Source organism: Aptenodytes forsteri, unplaced genomic scaffold (genome assembly GCF_000699145.1).
Source record: "Aptenodytes forsteri isolate BGI_AS27 unplaced genomic scaffold, ASM69914v1 Scaffold18, whole genome shotgun sequence".
Classification (NCBI taxonomy): domain Eukaryota; kingdom Metazoa; phylum Chordata; class Aves; order Sphenisciformes; family Spheniscidae; genus Aptenodytes; species Aptenodytes forsteri.
Genome location: NW_008795135.1, coordinates 600,918 through 617,606, shown reverse-complemented (window position 1 = coordinate 617,606; position 16,689 = coordinate 600,918). Strand labels below are relative to the sequence as shown.

The window sequence follows — 16,689 nt, the reverse complement described above, 5'->3', positions numbered from 1 at the left end:
GGCGGCGGTGATGCGCTGGTGCCGCCTATCGCGCTGCTCGGACATGACAACCCGGCGGCACCTGCGGATCAGCCGGTGCCGTTATTTGCTAAGGCGGCCGGTGCAAGTGTTTTCTTGCGTCGTTAACACGGAATTCACACGGTGTTTGAGGATATCCCAAAGACGTTTTTTTGCATGAGGCACTGCAGTGCTGTGACTGCCGTCGGACTGAAATTCTGCTCGGCTGTAACTCCCCGGCAAGCCAGCACCGGGATCCCCGCGGGGACAGGAGTTAGATTGCAGTGTCCTCTAGCGGAGCGTGGGCCGAAGGGAATGTACAAGAGGGTTTTAGGACAGCAGCACTTGGATTTGTTTCTGCTAACGATTTCTACCAAAGAAGCCTAGTTAAAGAAGCCATTATTTTAAACGGAACAAGTATTTTCACCTATCTGCCCAGCGATAAAAGTGAAGTTCTGTAGCTATAGCAATACAAGCAGACCGGGATTTCAGACTCTATTCAAGAGCAGGCTGTATCTCTATCTAGAATACTAGACTGGGGAATGAAATAAAGACGGGTCATTAAAACAGGAAGATAGTGAAGTCATGTGAGAAACGCAAACGTTAGAAGATGCTGCACAGATGTCTATGAAATAAGAAAATAATGTCAGTATAATTCAAAATATGTCCTGATTTAAAGCCTCCCCCACTCTGGATGTGAACAAGAATCCCTGGAATTCTTTGTACATTCAACCACAATATTGTCTGTCTTGAGTTGTCTCATTGTTCAGATTAAATGCTGCCTTGATATAATTTCTTCCATTTGTTTAGTATGATCTAAGGAGTTTGACAGTGTGCACAGGCAGACCTCTGATGAAAAGTCTGCATGTCACAGGCTGCCAGGGTGATTCTCAAACTGGGGAACGTTTCCTTAAGTGATATTTTTTTCAAGGCCAGGTTGGATGGGGCTTTGAGCAACTTGGTCTAGTGGAAGGGGCCCCTGCCCACGGCAGGGGGGTTGGAAGTAGATGATCTTTAAGGTCCCTTCCAACCCAAACCATTCTATGATTCTGTGATTCTATGATTTTCAAGGGGAGATACCTGTCGCGTACCTTGGAAAGAGAAGGTGTCGCCAGGGCACCAGCAAGGGCTGAACAGGGATTGCAGCTGGGGGGGAGTGACTTGGGGAGGGAAAGAGGGGAAGTATGGAAAACATCTGAAGGGGGCATCAGAAAAAGTCCATTTGTTGTGCTTTTCTCCTTTACAACATTCTCATTTCTCTACGTATCTACATATAGACACATATACACTCGTATATGATGGATTCTTGCCCTTTTAATACCTACCCTTAAAAAGGAAAAGGTGTTATCCTTTTAAAAAGTCATTTTTATTCTAAAGCATGTCAAACGTCACATAGACGTTTACAGGTGGTGAGCTTGTTTTACAGTACTGAATGGTTTAATTTTCTAAAGTGGTTTCTAATCCTGTGGTCTCTGATTTTTTGAGTGTCTCTTTCTAGATATCTGATTTCTAAGATACTGATTTTATTTGGAGATGTAGATGCTAACTGGCACAAGGTCAGAGTAGCATGAAATGCAAACCTTGAAGCAATTGAAATTTCATGCTACTCTTGAAAGTGTGGGCCTCGACACTTTCATATCAAAAAATAATTAAATAAGTTTCTGTAAAGCCACAGAAAAAATAAGCTGTTTTTACTGAACGGCATTCTTGCTCTTTGGAGTATGCTTTGTGTTCGTGGCATGGGTCATGTACATATGTATATGCAACGGGGAATGTTTCTTTCTTCTGCTCCAGAATACAAACCCCGATTTGTTCATACTCGTCAAACCCGGTCCTTATCTGTGGAATTTGAAGGTGAAATATATGACATAAATCTTGAAGAGGAAGAACTGCAGGTGTTAAAGACCAAAAGTATCACCAAGCGTCACAATGCTGAAAATGAGGACGAAGCAGAGGAAACTGATGGTGCTCCTGGTGACGCAATGATCGCTGATGGCACTGATGCTATAGGTCAACCCAACTCTGTCAGAGTGACACACAAGTACAACTGCTTTTTCTGTGTTTTTTTTCCTTAAAATGAAATCTTTGTTTTCTAATTGTATTGTCCCTCTTTCAATTTTTTACGATTTTATGGTTACAATATTTAAGAACTTAAAACTATCGCTGTATATTTTAGATAAAGCTGAGTTGTTTGTTAGTAGGTGGAATCATTTAACTTCAGCATGTGTATTTTAAAGGGAGGCATCTAGTTTAGATTTTATTTCTGAGGAGGGATAGGCATCTCCAGAGGGAGATTCATCCTCTGTATTGAAACATGCATCTTATGATGGATTAATCACCCTGTGAAGCTGACACTCCTGCTGTTCTTTATAAAGTCTAGGCCACCAGCTTAGCATAAAGGCCTAAATTTGAGAGGACTGAAAGCCCACACTAAATGAGGATGGATTAGATCAGTTACATCATCTTTCTTAATGCTTAGTTGTTTGCAGCCAGTAATATTAGCTAAGATACATTAGACCTGTTAATCCCTGAAGAGACCCACAATCGTTTTTCCATCCTGGAAGACGCTTAGATTTCAATTTTTAGCCCTGCACTAAATCTGAATGAAAAGGCAAAAATCTCAAAATATTTTTTATTTTAAAAAAGCTAATATGATTGATCTGAAAAGCCAGGCAGATGCAGGCAATAAAAATCTTCTATTTTATCCTTTTTATTGTGTTTAAAAGATAAAAAAATGTAAATAACGTTTCTCTCTTTTCTTTTCTTCTTTTTTTTTTTTAACATCAAGGAAAACATAAAAGTTAATTTTGAATAAGTAAAACTTATCCTTTTTTTACATTTATAATTTCCAACCATGGCATTAATAAAGCCTTTAATAGCTTTCTGGAAAAGTTATTATTTCTCCATAAAGTGTTTTGACTTTTACTGAATACAGTATTGTTTTCAGAATTCTGTGAGTGAAGAAAAAAACATAATGGGACAACATGGGAAGATAAGCATCTAAATCTTCCTTTCTGCTATTCTTCTCAAAAATTAAAAGAATGGTTCTGATGAAGCAGAACACAAGAAAGGTTGTCTCTATAAAATTGGAATATTTCTGTAATTAAGGAATTTCTGTTTGTCAGCATGGAGACTTTGAAAGCCTGTAGTCTGCTGGATTTTCTATCTCCGTCCACCTCCTTGTCCTTCCACGTGCTTTTTTTCTCTTGGTAGAGCTGTTTTTTCAAACAGTGGTATGAACATTTTTGTCATTGCATCACTTTTTAACTTGAATGTTCTGTTGGCTTTTTTTTAACCACTTGTTTGAACTCTTTGCTCTAACTTCGATTCTTACTGATCTTTACTGATTATATTGATCTTTAGCCCATTGACTGTATGTTCTGTTCTTGACTATTTTGCATACTTGGAAGATGGGTCACATTCATGTGGCAAGAGGAATATATTTCTCAGGATGTGGTGGTTAAATAAGCAATAGCACGTTTAGTTAAGAGGCTTTAAATTCTGAACAGATTTTTATTTCCGTTTCAATTTCATTTCTGATTGGATTAAGAGTCTCCAAGATGGCTGTGCCACTGCATTTTTGCTTAGCAGGCACAGTGCATCTGTCATGGATGAGGATTTTTTTTTTTTATTTTGCAGAGAAAACAGATTGAAGCAATTATTAATATTATTAAGTCAACATAAGAAGACCCTGTAGAGTTTATTTATTTCTTAACAGAGTCTAACAAAGAATTGATTAGGAATGTTGGAAGAAAGAGAAGAAATGGGTAGGCAATTGGGAAACCACTGACCTTCTTCTTCCTATTTGTTAAACTCATGTCTACAGATGTTTTATTCTTCCAAATGACACTATTCACTGTGAGAGGGAGCTGTACCAATCCGCGAGAGCCTGGAAGGACCACAAGGCTTACATTGATAAGGAGGTAAGAGATATTTTAAAATCTGAGTGAAGTCTTTGCACTGCTACCTTTTCAAAGAATAATTCTGACTTGGAAATATTCTCTGCAGATTGAGGCTCTCCAAGACAAAATTAAGAATTTGAGGGAAGTTAGAGGACACCTAAAAAGAAGAAAACCAGATGAATGTGACTGTAGTAAACAGAGGTAAGAGAGATGACATTCAACACTGAAAGCTGCACCGATTGCTCAGGCTTACACACTTTCCAAGTTTTTTGAGGTGGAAAAGAAAGTACATAAGCTTTATTGATGTTTATAACCACTGTAGGGACTCATTTTAGTTAGATCGCTTTTAAGAGTAGAAACTACTGTGAATCAAAAGAAGATAAATGTAAACATTTTAAGATTAAATATGTTTGTATTCCACTAACATATTTGAACCCAGATGTAGTTTTGCTATAATCTAGCATAGGATCACTCACACAGATATAACTTCTTTAAATGAAGTGAAAATCATAAGTTATTCTGTGTAGTTCTTTAAGAAAATATCAAAGATGGTATGTTTCTGGTTTGTTTTTGTGTTGAAAATCATTTCATGACTTGATAATTCCTAATAATTTTCCCTGTAGCTATTACAACAAAGAGAAAGGGGTAAAGGCCCAAGAGAAACTCAAGAGCCATCTTCATCCCTTCAAGTAAGATTGTTATTATCCTCTCACTCTCTCAGCTGGCTTTTTGGTGACTGGAGAAATATAATTTTTTGGGTTTTGGCTTTTTTTATGTGGAGAGGGGAAGGGAGGAGGCAAGGGGAAGAAAAGGTCACATATAGCAAGCTCTCACAAGAAGTCTTCAGCAGTTTTGGACAGACTTGTGGAAGTTTATGGGTAATATTTTTAAAACCTATTGATAGAAAATGGATGAAATTAATCATTTCAGAAGCTGATCGACCTCACAATTGTTAAAAAGATCCAGTTAAACCTAAATGCAACAGTGCATCATTTCTCATGCTTACTGAAGAGAATACCTTCGTCATAACAACTGGGGTGGAAGCTGAGCTAGAAGAGGGGCATATTCTCATCTTCTCATCTTTAAAAGAGCCAGAAAGATGTAAAAACTGCTAATGCTGTTGTTAACCAAATAGAGACTGTTCTTTGTTAGCCATGCCCAACTTTCTTTCTGAACAGAGAAGCAGCACAAGAAGTGGATGGCAAACTGCAGCTGTTCAAAGAAAACCGGAGAAGGAAGAAGGAAAGGAAGGGGAAAAAGCGCCAGAAGAAAGGAGACGAGTGTAGCCTTCCTGGGCTGACATGTTTTACCCACGACAACAACCACTGGCAAACAGCACCGTTCTGGAGCTGTAAGTCTTAACCTCCACATGCAGACGTGATCTAGGCTATCCTCTGCTGTGTTACAGAGTTTTCACTTCATGCAATCAGAGCACTATTTTGAAGAACTGGCACTTAGTAGTGCTGCTGCTGCTGTTATTCTGAAGTATGAAGGAAGAATGTCACTTGAGTATGTCTGTAATTGTGGCATTACTTATTTATATGAAATTATCACAAGAGGGTCGATGCTAAACACTGCAGAAACAAAAAGGAGAGTTGGCCTCTAAAACATAGACTTTCGTAACCAGCCACTGAGATTTGTGTCATCTCTTGGAGATCAAGATGACCAAATATTTAACAGGAATTTCAATTGGGTTTCCAGTTATTAATAATAATCTTATTCTTGCAATTGTCACAAATCCTTTTTGGGACTTGACCTTTAATGTTGTCACAAACTTCAGCACATAAAATGTCTACTTTAATTTTATCATTTTGATTTCCAAGTATATCATAAAAAACTTACCTTATCGTGAAGAAAATACAGATACTATCCCTTATGAATTCTTCTCATTATGCCCATTTTTTTATATTCTAAAAGAATTTAAAAATCACAACTGTGGAATGCTCACCTGGTATATAAGAACAAAATATTAGAGCTAGAAAATATTTTAAGTTCCTTTAAACTTCAGGGTATATAGATAACCATCCTACTGAGGCATGCTTCAACATTTCTTGGTATTCAGCATTAACAAAACAAGACCTTTCTCATCTTTGGTGGGGGGGGAAGAAAAGTGATTGAAAACTTTACTTTCAAAAACTTAAAGATCAAATGGTGGTTAAGTTACAACATACTTGACTCCAAGCAGAAAATTTGCTAAAAACAATTTTTCATTTGGAGAAAGAAGTTGTCTCCCAGTGATAATCTGTTCTGATTGCACTAGGACTTCTGTTAATATGCTTTTTACATTTTAAGATGTTCCTAAAGCAGTCATATGCATGATTTTTGTTTTAAAGACAACAATTAAATTGGCTTATTACTTTTTAACTGTGGAGTAACAAACAGTTATGAAAAGCGTTCTCATATTGCTGTGCATTCTGGCAATGCTCCAGCAACAGTCATGGTGTAAAGAAAAGTCCCTTTGGCACAGTCCATAACTTAAAGAAGAGCTAACGTATTGATTCACATTACACAGATAAAAAGGTCCAATACCATTACTATTTTTATGAAGTTTGTTCAAAACATTGATACCGTTACAGCTAGTCACAGTACTAGTAACATCTAAATAAATCTAAATAAAAATCTAAGGCAATATTAATATTTTATTACTGAAATTAAAGAGACATTCTTCTATAGCAAAACTTTGTTAGCAGTTTGTTTGAAAATTAAGAGAGATACCTTTCTTACAGCCTTTTCGGCTGGCAGAACAAGATTATAGACAAGATATACCCAGGTCTCCTCTGTGGCTGCTCCCATCACTGTGACACCCAGATCCAGGTGTCTTCAGTCTGGAGTGGAAGCCTGCTCTAGGTTTCCCCAGGTTGAAAAGTGAAAACAAGATGTACTCCAGTTACACTGCTTGGGATTGTCCTACAAAGGCCTGACTGAGTGCTTCAATTTCCCTCTTATTTGTGTATCAAATAAATGAAATGAGGGATTGCAGTTCAAAATAATAGTTAAGTGGAAAACTCAAGCCAGTAAGGGAGAGCTGCTTAAAATGAGGCACAGGATTATCAATTGGTCTTCCTTCTCAACTTGGTTCTTCCATCTTTCCTGCATTCAAGGTGCCGGGCAAGCTCCCTGCTTGCAAACCCATCTCTTCATTGCCTAATCTCTCTCACTTGCCTCATTCCCGTACACTGCCTCGACCTTTCTTGACTGCTGTGTCATTTCCATCTCACTCATGATATCAACTAGCAATTTGACCTTCCTCTGTAGTGCTTATAATTCTGTAATTTTCTGTTGTACTTGCATCTCGGAGGCTCTAAGTTAAGGTTACTTACTGTTGGGGGAAACAGTATCCTTACATGTAGTAAGCAATTCCAAGGAATCCTGTATACAAATCTTAAGGATCAGGATTTGTGTTGTCTTTTTGTAAAGTCTGAATTCTGCTCAATCCCAATAAACCTTATATAACTCAGAACAGAATATGCCTCATTAACTATAGGATTCGCTATCTTCTCTTTTCATTAACTGTATGTTTGTGAAAATTACATGTTAGCAACATTTATTCTGTTTCAGATGAGACTCTAAGATTATTCAAATAGAGGATTTTTTAAAAATTGATCTAGAATTTAAGTACCTGAAAACCTATAGAAGTTTCACTAGTAGAAGAAACAAGCATATTATTTTTTACTGAAAACTAATAACTTGTTTCTTTAATTACAGTGGGCTCTTTCTGTGCTTGCACAAGCTCGAATAACAACACCTATTGGTGCTTGCGAACAGTTAATGACACCCACAATTTCCTCTTTTGTGAGTTTGCGACTGGCTTCTTAGAATATTTTGATATGAACACTGATCCCTATCAGGTAAACCCCTTTCCCTGTTACAAAATGTTGTTCACCAGACTTCTCTAGGGGTTTTTTATTTCTGTTAACGAGTATTTTTTCCCTCCATTCCTCTTTTTCTCAGCTGACGAATACAGTACATACAGTGGAAAGAGGCATTTTGAATCAATTACATATACAGCTAATGGAACTGCGAAGTTGTCAAGGCTATAAGCAATGCAATCCGAGGCCGAAGGGACTTGAAACAGGTACAAGAAAAATAGAAGTGTTTATTTCCGTTTTATTCATTTTTTTTCATCTGCTTAAGCACTAATTGTATCCATGAATTGTCGCTCTCCTAAGTGTTGCTCTGAGTAGTTTGGAATGATCCACATACACCATCCTGCACAACCGCATGACCAAGAAGCTCCTTTGCAAGTTTGCACAGATTATTCTAGACAGATATTGATGGCAAACAACGAGATTTGACAGAAATGTTGCAGAAATGTTATCATGTTATTTGAGCTCGTCAATAACAAGCATATGCAGATCTTTCATAGTCATAACTCTTTTCTCTGTTGCAGGGTTTATTTGGTTAGGTTTTGTCTCCCAGTAGCAGGTGAGGTATTAAATCCTGTGTTTATTCCAGTTGCTGTTTGTCTATATGAACAACCTCAGGCTCTACACCACAACTGAGACGTAACATTGCAAACTTCTAATCAGCAGTAGTCCCCCCCATTTTTGAGGAAAGCAGTAGTACTTTACAACAGTCTCCGAGTAGAGAAATAGCTGGTATTTATACTTCATAACTCTGGAATTCATTGCACTTAAATTTGGTTGATTGAATATTGTGATTTTTTTTACAGGAATATTCCGTTCTACATAATTTGTGGTGTTGCATCTTTGTACCTCTTTCTTCAGCTACAAATGTTTCTCTTTTTTAGAATATCTAATTGTTTGGGGGTTTTATTACTTTTGAAAAACTGTGGTTTTTCAGTTCCTTTATATAAAACTTCCAGGAAATCTTTGTTGGACTGCAGCTCTGTCTTTATTTAACACAGTACATTTCTTTTTAGGAATTAGACGCTGTGCATGGAAAACTACATTGTGAATGGTTTTACAAGTTCTAAACACTAACAAAAGTTACTCTTGTATTTTCCTATATCAGGAAATAAAGATGGAGGAAGCTATGATCCACACAGGTATCCACACTTTTTTATTCTTCTCAGCAGCTTCTTTCCAAATAATTGCATGACTCCAGTCCATTTCAACTAATGTCTGTATCCTGCCATGTTGCACACAGCATAGCTTTTGATGCATGCATTTTCTAACTACTTTACACTGAACTTGGCCATTGTTTTTTAGATCTACCATTCTGCATTTAACGTAGCTCATTGTCATAGCAAGACTTCATACAGCTCATATTCCATGCCTGTATTTCTTAGATGTTTACACAGGGAAAATGACACAAAAAGAATCACTTCTTTTGGGTTGTTTTCCTGTTGCTGGGTTGATTTTGAATGGGTTGGGGTTTTTTTCTGGTTTTATTTAGGAAGTCTGTACAGCTGCTTTTTAAACGTAAACCAAATGTGCTTAAAAAGCTTTCTGAGGTATATGTATCCAAAGAGCCTAATCAACCTATGGCAGTAAAGTAAAATCTTCTCACTGGCTTTAGGAAATGTTGGCAGATGCTGCTTTAAGCAAAAGCAGTGCTCAATGTGAGCAGCATGTGCTCAGAAGCCAGCAGGAGACAGGTCAATATAAGTATGGTAGAAAGATAAGGCTCCTTGGGGTAGGGGGGCCGACGCTTTCAGACCAGATCACACACGCGTGAAACGAAATTTCTTCAAAAGATTGTAATATTTGAACTGGGGAAGAGCACCAGGTGAGGGTTTTTATACCTAATGCTTGAACCTGAGGAATACATGAAAGACTGATGTTTGCAAGTATATTTATCTGTTTGCAAGTGTACTTATCGTACCTACGTGTTTATCATGCAGAGCCCGGTTCCTCCTGGTGGAGTAACCAGTCAAACATAAAGCAAAAGCCTGAAGAGACTGAAAAACCTCAGTTCTTAACAGTACTGCACTTGCTGCTCATTGAGCAATACCTGTACTCAGGGTGAAAAACAGGTTAAAGTCAAGTGTCATATTTAGACTTGATACCTTTTCATGGTACATCAGTTTTATACATTTTCTTCTCCATGTGCTTTGGTGGATTATCTCCTGATATACATTGTTTACCTGAGATGTAAACTGGGTCCAAGGAATATACAAGTCTACATAAAACTTTTTTCCACAGGGTCTTCTGAAAAGAACCTTGTCATTAGCTCCCAGCAGCCAGGGAACAATTCAGATAAAGTATTTCAATGTTTTATAGATCTCCAATTTAAGCAGCTAATTTTTCCTTGCAGCCAATTTTTTGTTTTCTCACTTGAGTAATTTTGGGACCTAAGAAAACGATAAGCTTTCGTTTGGTTATATCCCAGTTGTTTGCGTTGCTCATTACAGCCTGGTGGGAACTGGTTACTACAATGATAGAAGGTAGTCCCTGTAATTATGCTTTTAAGTCTTTCATTAGAAGACGTCCTTGTAAGCATTCCTCATTTTAACTAGAGATGTAACAGAAATGGCATTTTTGAATTGTAGGATTGCATGAAATAGTAGAGCACACAGGATTAATCTTTCAATTATATCTTGCTACACTGTTTGGTAATGAAAACATTTTAACTTCTGATACCAAGTCAATAAACATTATGCTACTGGGATAAATAGCAGGTATAGTATAAGACAAGTGATACTGCTCTCTGCCATTACATTCCAGACACCCAGTTTCTCAATATACACAGATGCCTGGGTTCAACATTTTGGTTCAAGCCCCATCTTGGTGGAAATTGGTTTTCTCTTCTAAAACAGAAAGAATGTTTTATATTAACAAAAACCATTTATCAGGAATCATTAGAACAATCTCTTAGAGGATCCTTTTCTTGATGCCTGCAGAGAAACCAGCGGAATAAGAAAGGGAAAGTCCTATGCTGCTAAATCATCTGAAATACGCCTTAGGCTTCCTTCAGATCGTTTAGTTCATCCACTCAGACCTGTTTCCAGTTCAAAATGTCCTGAGTTAGTACCGTGCTACAGGTGTTACAAGTACAATATTGAGACAACAGGTCTGTATGGAAACAGCCGGTATAGTGCTGTTTGCTTAACACCTAGGGAGAGAGCTTCAGTGGGGAAGAACTCGTGTCACCTGTGTCCTTTGATGGACCGAACAATTCTGCAGACATGGTTGACAACAGGATGTGGGAATTGCACACTCCTTTCTCCTCTCCTGCTTGTCTGAGGTTTTTCAAAGCCGCCAAGGAGATGATTGTACCTACTTGTCTTTAGTCTCAGAGGAGATATATCCAGATCCCTTATTAGTTTTGAGACAACGCAGCCACAAATGGCATCATGGGACTCTGGGGTATGATAATTGGAGAGTGAGTCTTGATTTTTAAAAATTGGAAGATATTTTACTGTGAACAGTTAGCAACAATTTTTCTCTCTTTTGGGTCTATGACATAGCTGACAGATTCCAAAATATTGATCAAGGAAACCACTGCCATGCTGTTACTCGAATGCATCTGCACTTTCCCATTTCACACCTATTTGTAATGAGATTTCTTACAGGGGAAGACCTTTTCTTTCCTCTCTCCTTCCCACTGTATGCTTTGATTTCAGTGGGAAACTTTTCATGCTTACTGCTAAGTTGTGGAATTAAGCTGTGAGGTGACTCAACCAACCAACCAACATACAGCCAGCTCTAGGACCTTAAGAGTTTGCTTTCCTATTTGTTTAACATGTATGAATACAAGTTACCTCTGTCCCATGTGTTCAAACACGTTATTTTTTCTGCTTGACATGAAGATCATTGAACAATTCTCAGTGCCTTCCCAGCTGTGAAACTCCTCCGAGACTGCAGAAACAGTGCCGCATTTAGAGGGGAAAAAATAGATCCAGCACGAAGGACCATGTAGCTCTGACTCAGCCTTTGAGCTCTTTTGTAGGAATACAGCAAACTCCTTGCTGATCTTACTTCGCTGCAGCGCCCGTTGCCCCGCTGCTGAGGCTGATGGAAAACCCTGCTCCTCTTCGCTGGCCCCCCAGACCTCCCCACCGCCCACCCTGACACTCAGGCTTGGCCGGCTCGACCCCCTGTCCCACTGCCTGGGACAGGCAGCAGAGGCTCCTCTGGGCCCAAAGGCACCTTTCTGGCCCCTGCTTTGCCCTCCGCTGCCCTGGTCCATCCCCAGACCTGTCACTGGTCAAACGGCAGCACTCCAGTTTCAGTTTCTGCTATCACACACCAAACCGCTTCGGCCACCGACTTTCCTACAGGCTCTGATTTGGCAAAGAAAAAGACATATGAAACTATCAGTACAAATAATAACAGAGCAAAATTTAAAGATTGTTGCATTTGCAGTGTGGTTAATATCTTAGAGGGTTTGGTGACTAAATTCCTCAAAAATGCATCCCTTCGTATGATGTTTTCTAGGGCCCTTTATACCTCTAAGCGCTGGAATAGTAAGACTTTTTTTTTCTTGAAACCTCTGCACTATTTAATTATTTTTTGTTTCAGGAAACAAATTGTCCATAATTTGTCTTACGAAGATGGCTCTCATGTGGCCATAACATGATTTTTATTTCTCTTGTCTACTTCAGGAAAAGAAAGAAGGAAGACGCTCTGTCATAGCTGTCCTATCAGATCCAAAAGCTTGTGTTGCCTCCTGTAATAGGGAGTTTGCCAAGTGTTTGCAAAAAAAAAATTTCTAAAACTTGCTTTAAAAAAAAAAAAGATATTTAAATTTTACATTGTAAAATATTTACAGCTGTTGTATTAAGTGAAAAAATATCAATTAAGATCAAAGATTCAGGTGTTTCCAAGTAAGGAAAGTGGTCTCCCTCTGGTGCAGAATAAGGCCCCTCATCATAAGAAAATATCAAGTTTTTTTCTGACCATAATGGTGTTTTTCTGACTTTCCATATGGTGGACTAAATAGTGGAGAAATTCTTTCCACTGTGAAATCCCAAGCTAGTAAAGAAGCAAAGAAAATAAGCTATGATAGATACAAGTTGTATCTTCTGTTTTACTTGAACAATGAGAAAGGCCAAGTTAAAATGCAAACAAATTAATGGAGATGCCAAGGACCCACTGTAGGGATGAAGGGTTCAATATAGATAAATATTTGTGCTCAGTTCACGCTGTTGGACTACAGCCACTTGAACTTCCAAGGTAATTACTACTACCCTACCTGCCTGTACAATTTTCAGAGAGTAAGTCATCTCAGTGAACTAATTACTAAATATTGCCTACAGCATCATTTGCAAGGACAAATTTGCCACTTTCCCTGACAGGCTTTTGCATTACCTGATTAGTTTTTCTTTGTAATTCACTTTGTTGATAAAATCTTTGGACTGAACACAGTCTGCGCAGTGAATTAAATGAAATAGTGGTGTTCAGTGTTACTTGTCAATATAAAATTTCACACTCCATTTGATAATCTGGGTCACTATAGTCGCTGTAGTGACTTTGAAAAATCTTTTGGCAATGGGTTTCCTTCATGTCTTTGCTTTTTCTGGCTGTGATCAATATAAAATGCAGCCCCATTGCTACTTATAGACTCGTATGTATGCCCTTTATTCAAACTTATTATTTGATAAAGCTGTTAGACATTTTCTTTGAAAGCTTTTTTTTTTAATTAAAAAAAAGAAAACCTTTAGGAGGTTCTGTATCTATGTATATTTTAACACTATTTTACGGAGTGGTGCAGTCCTATAAATTAATTCACACCAAGTTCTTGCAGCTTTTATTTCTCATAATTGCTCCATGTAAATTAAAATGAATGTTTACAAAGTAAATAAAATACTACCTTTGGCTGTCATTTATTAAATAACATATGGCTGGTTAGTTTGTAGACCATATGCCTCAAGCTACCCAGACACCAAATTGCTGTGGGCGTTGTTGAAGTTCAGGTCACTACTGGCTTTCAGAGTTAGTCCTATTTTTTATACTTAACCATTGTTCATTTATTCTGTATTTTGGTGGAGTGTTCAGGAAAGGCGAATGGATTATTCGTATACTGAAGCATCTTTCCTGCCCTGAAATATCAGAGGAAAGATTTGCCTCTGACTGTCATCACAAAGCCCCATTAGACCAGAGTTTGCTCTTTTTTACTCAGTCTAAGGATGTAGCAGAAGACAGGGAGTTTCTTGCTGTGTGTTCAGCAGGAGCTCTGAACACACCTGAGCCCAGGATCATTAATATGATGACAGAAGATGTGGAGCGTCTTACATTTTGAGCTACATACATTGTGAATAGCGGTGCTTTCAAGCAAATTGGAGCAGAAACACACATGGAAGCTTTGCTTGCACTTTTAAGCTGGTGTTCACCATTAGGCTTTATTCTTTCTTTCAACAGAGGACAGTTATGGGATGGATGGGAAGGCTAACCTGCCCAATTTCACTGGCGACATCGACTGGCAAGGACTGGAAGACTTGTACAGTGTGAATGAAAGTGTATATGAATACAGATACAACTATAGACTTAGTCTGGCTGACTGGACTAATTACTTGAAGGATGTAGATAGAATGTTTGCACTGCTGAACAGTTACTACCAGCAAAATAAAACAGACAAGGCTAACACTGCTCGAAGCAACGGGGACGGGGATGAATCATCCACGCCGTTTACCTTGGTGGAAATGACTTCTGCTGAAGAATCAAGCGGCCTGCCCGCAGAAGAGTTGCAGCTTATTGTGCCAACGGACTTGGCAGCCCTCGCTTTGAGCACAGTGAATTTAAGTCAGGAGAGGAAACTTGAATTAAACAATGATATTCCTGAGAAAAGTAGTTTGAATGGCGCACACTGGAGAAATAATCATCAAGCTGAAAAATGGATGGAGGATAAAGAATCGGACCGTTTTGATATGGATTTCAGTGGAAACGGTTTGATAGAGTTGGAGTCCCGGCATAGCTTCATGCTACAACCCATCAGCATTCCTCAAAAAGACACTCATCAGGACAGTGATGCTATGGAAGATGCATTTGAAGATCAAATATATCTTCCCGTGAGGTCTGATGAAACCCTCGTTCATCAGGCTGTAAACGTATCCATTAAGGACTCATCTATCGGTACCCAGAAAACAGGAACTTTCTTAAAAAAAACGGAACAGAGTCTTGCAGGGGAAACTTCACAAATCCTAAATGTAGAAGGCAGTGCCTCAGCTCCACTCTCCTCGGATTAGATCAAGTTGTAAACCATTAAATAAGTTCTCCTTTTTCTTATTAGCAAACTAATAAAGGTAATCATGGCAACTGACACTTCATGTTTATTGTAGATACGTTTTGCAGCTAAATTGAGCCCAGTTCAGTATTTGTCTGTGAGCATTTGTTTTATTCACACGCAAATATTTTCACAGTAATTCTCCCCACTGGGAAGCAAGATTTCCAGTTTTTGATGAAAAGAAACAGTGTTAATTTTCAAATGCAGTAGCACATTCTCCGAAAGCTAAAAATTATTTCTTTGAAAAGGATGTTCAAGTTACTTTCTCTATTTCCAAATGATCCCACCATTAATGAATGTTTCAGTCCACCCAATCTGTCTGCATAATGTCTTTTTCATAAATTATTTTAACCACTGGAAATTCCTAATGTCACGCTTTTGAGTAAAATGCACTTTTAAAATCTGTATGCCATACCATTTATGAATCTAACACCTTACATGTTCTTAGTTTGCTCATTGTCTCATGTAATTGTGAAACCAATAAATAGATGGACAGGAAAGAGGTAACAAGCATGGATTGTGGAAACAGACTCTGAATATTATTTTTGCAAAAATATTGCATGGTTTTGTTACTTTGATTTAATTAAATTTACTCTCAGAAAGGTATGGCTAATGATTGTTAACTGTAGGAGGATTTGTTTAAATTGGATTGTGTCCCTATATGTTGATATTGTCAGTATTAAAAATCCATGAGGTTTTTTGACTTTTTTTTTTTTTTTTGCTGATACTGGTAGAAAGGTTCACATCAATACATATACGCTTTTGTCACCGCATCTGATTTTTATTATCCCAAACAATATCTTGAAAGCATTATTAGAATTTTGAGACTTAAATTCTTTTTGTTTTGTTTTGAACAGGCCTTAAAGGGAATGATAAAATCATGTTAGATTTACATTAGTCTAGATACAAAAGGCACATGAGGTAAAAAATAGTAGTTTAGATAATTTTTGTTGTGGTATTCTAAATTTTTTCTTGAACTTTACCAAACATTAAATTTTATAAAGTATAATGCAAAAATGACTTTGAAAATCTGTATTACTCAAAACTTAATATCCTCCCTTGCTTTTTATAAATTTCTAAATAATTAGCACAACAACAACAAAAGAGAATTACCTCAAACAGATGTAATTCCATAGTGTCCAATTCACGGGTGTGTTTCCTATCTGTTACATGTTATTTAGTGTAGTGAGTATTTTTTGGCTATTGCAAGCACTGCAGGTTAAACTTACATTCATTGCATTGTATTTTAAGTTGAAACTTTTTAAAAAGGAGATTCTTTTAGTAGGATTTTAATAATTTTAAGAAGCAGTCTTTTTGATGGACTCTGTACATATGTTAAAATTACTAGCTCTTTATCTGATGTATGTGTCGTGGGCTGATTGATAGAAAAACATATTTATGGTCATGAATGATGCTATTTGTACATAGGTTTTAAGTTACTAGGATACAGACTGTGTTTTTAAATCTTGTATAATATTTCTGTGATACTTTTATAGAACAATTCTGGCTTCGGGAAAGTCTAGAAGCAATATTTCTTGAAATAAAAAGTGTTTTACTTTACCTGCTTCAGACAAGTCCAGATGATCCAGTTTTCCTCCTAATTAAGATTTCTTTTAAAAATACGTTAATAGTTTCAGTTTTAAGAATCCATCCACATTTAAAG

General features: G+C 37.6%; 1 protein-coding gene across 1 annotated transcript in view; it reads left to right on the top strand.

Annotated features, from left to right (window-relative positions):
• The window catches only part of SULF1 (sulfatase 1), a 130,980-nt gene extending 116,272 nt beyond the window's left edge, over positions 1 to 14,708 (top strand). Inside the window, exons 16-24 of the mRNA XM_009278418.2 lie at positions 1,792 to 2,038; positions 3,824 to 3,920; positions 4,006 to 4,100; positions 4,523 to 4,588; positions 5,078 to 5,250; positions 7,605 to 7,747; positions 7,851 to 7,974; positions 8,874 to 8,907; positions 14,165 to 14,708. Of these exons, the coding sequence (XP_009276693.1) occupies positions 1,792 to 2,038; positions 3,824 to 3,920; positions 4,006 to 4,100; positions 4,523 to 4,588; positions 5,078 to 5,250; positions 7,605 to 7,747; positions 7,851 to 7,974; positions 8,874 to 8,907; positions 14,165 to 14,195 (1,010 nt within the window). The 3' untranslated portion in view covers positions 14,196 to 14,708. The remainder of the gene's footprint in view (positions 1 to 1,791; positions 2,039 to 3,823; positions 3,921 to 4,005; positions 4,101 to 4,522; positions 4,589 to 5,077; positions 5,251 to 7,604; positions 7,748 to 7,850; positions 7,975 to 8,873; positions 8,908 to 14,164) is intronic.
• The last annotated feature ends 1,981 nt before the right edge of the window (positions 14,709 to 16,689 follow it).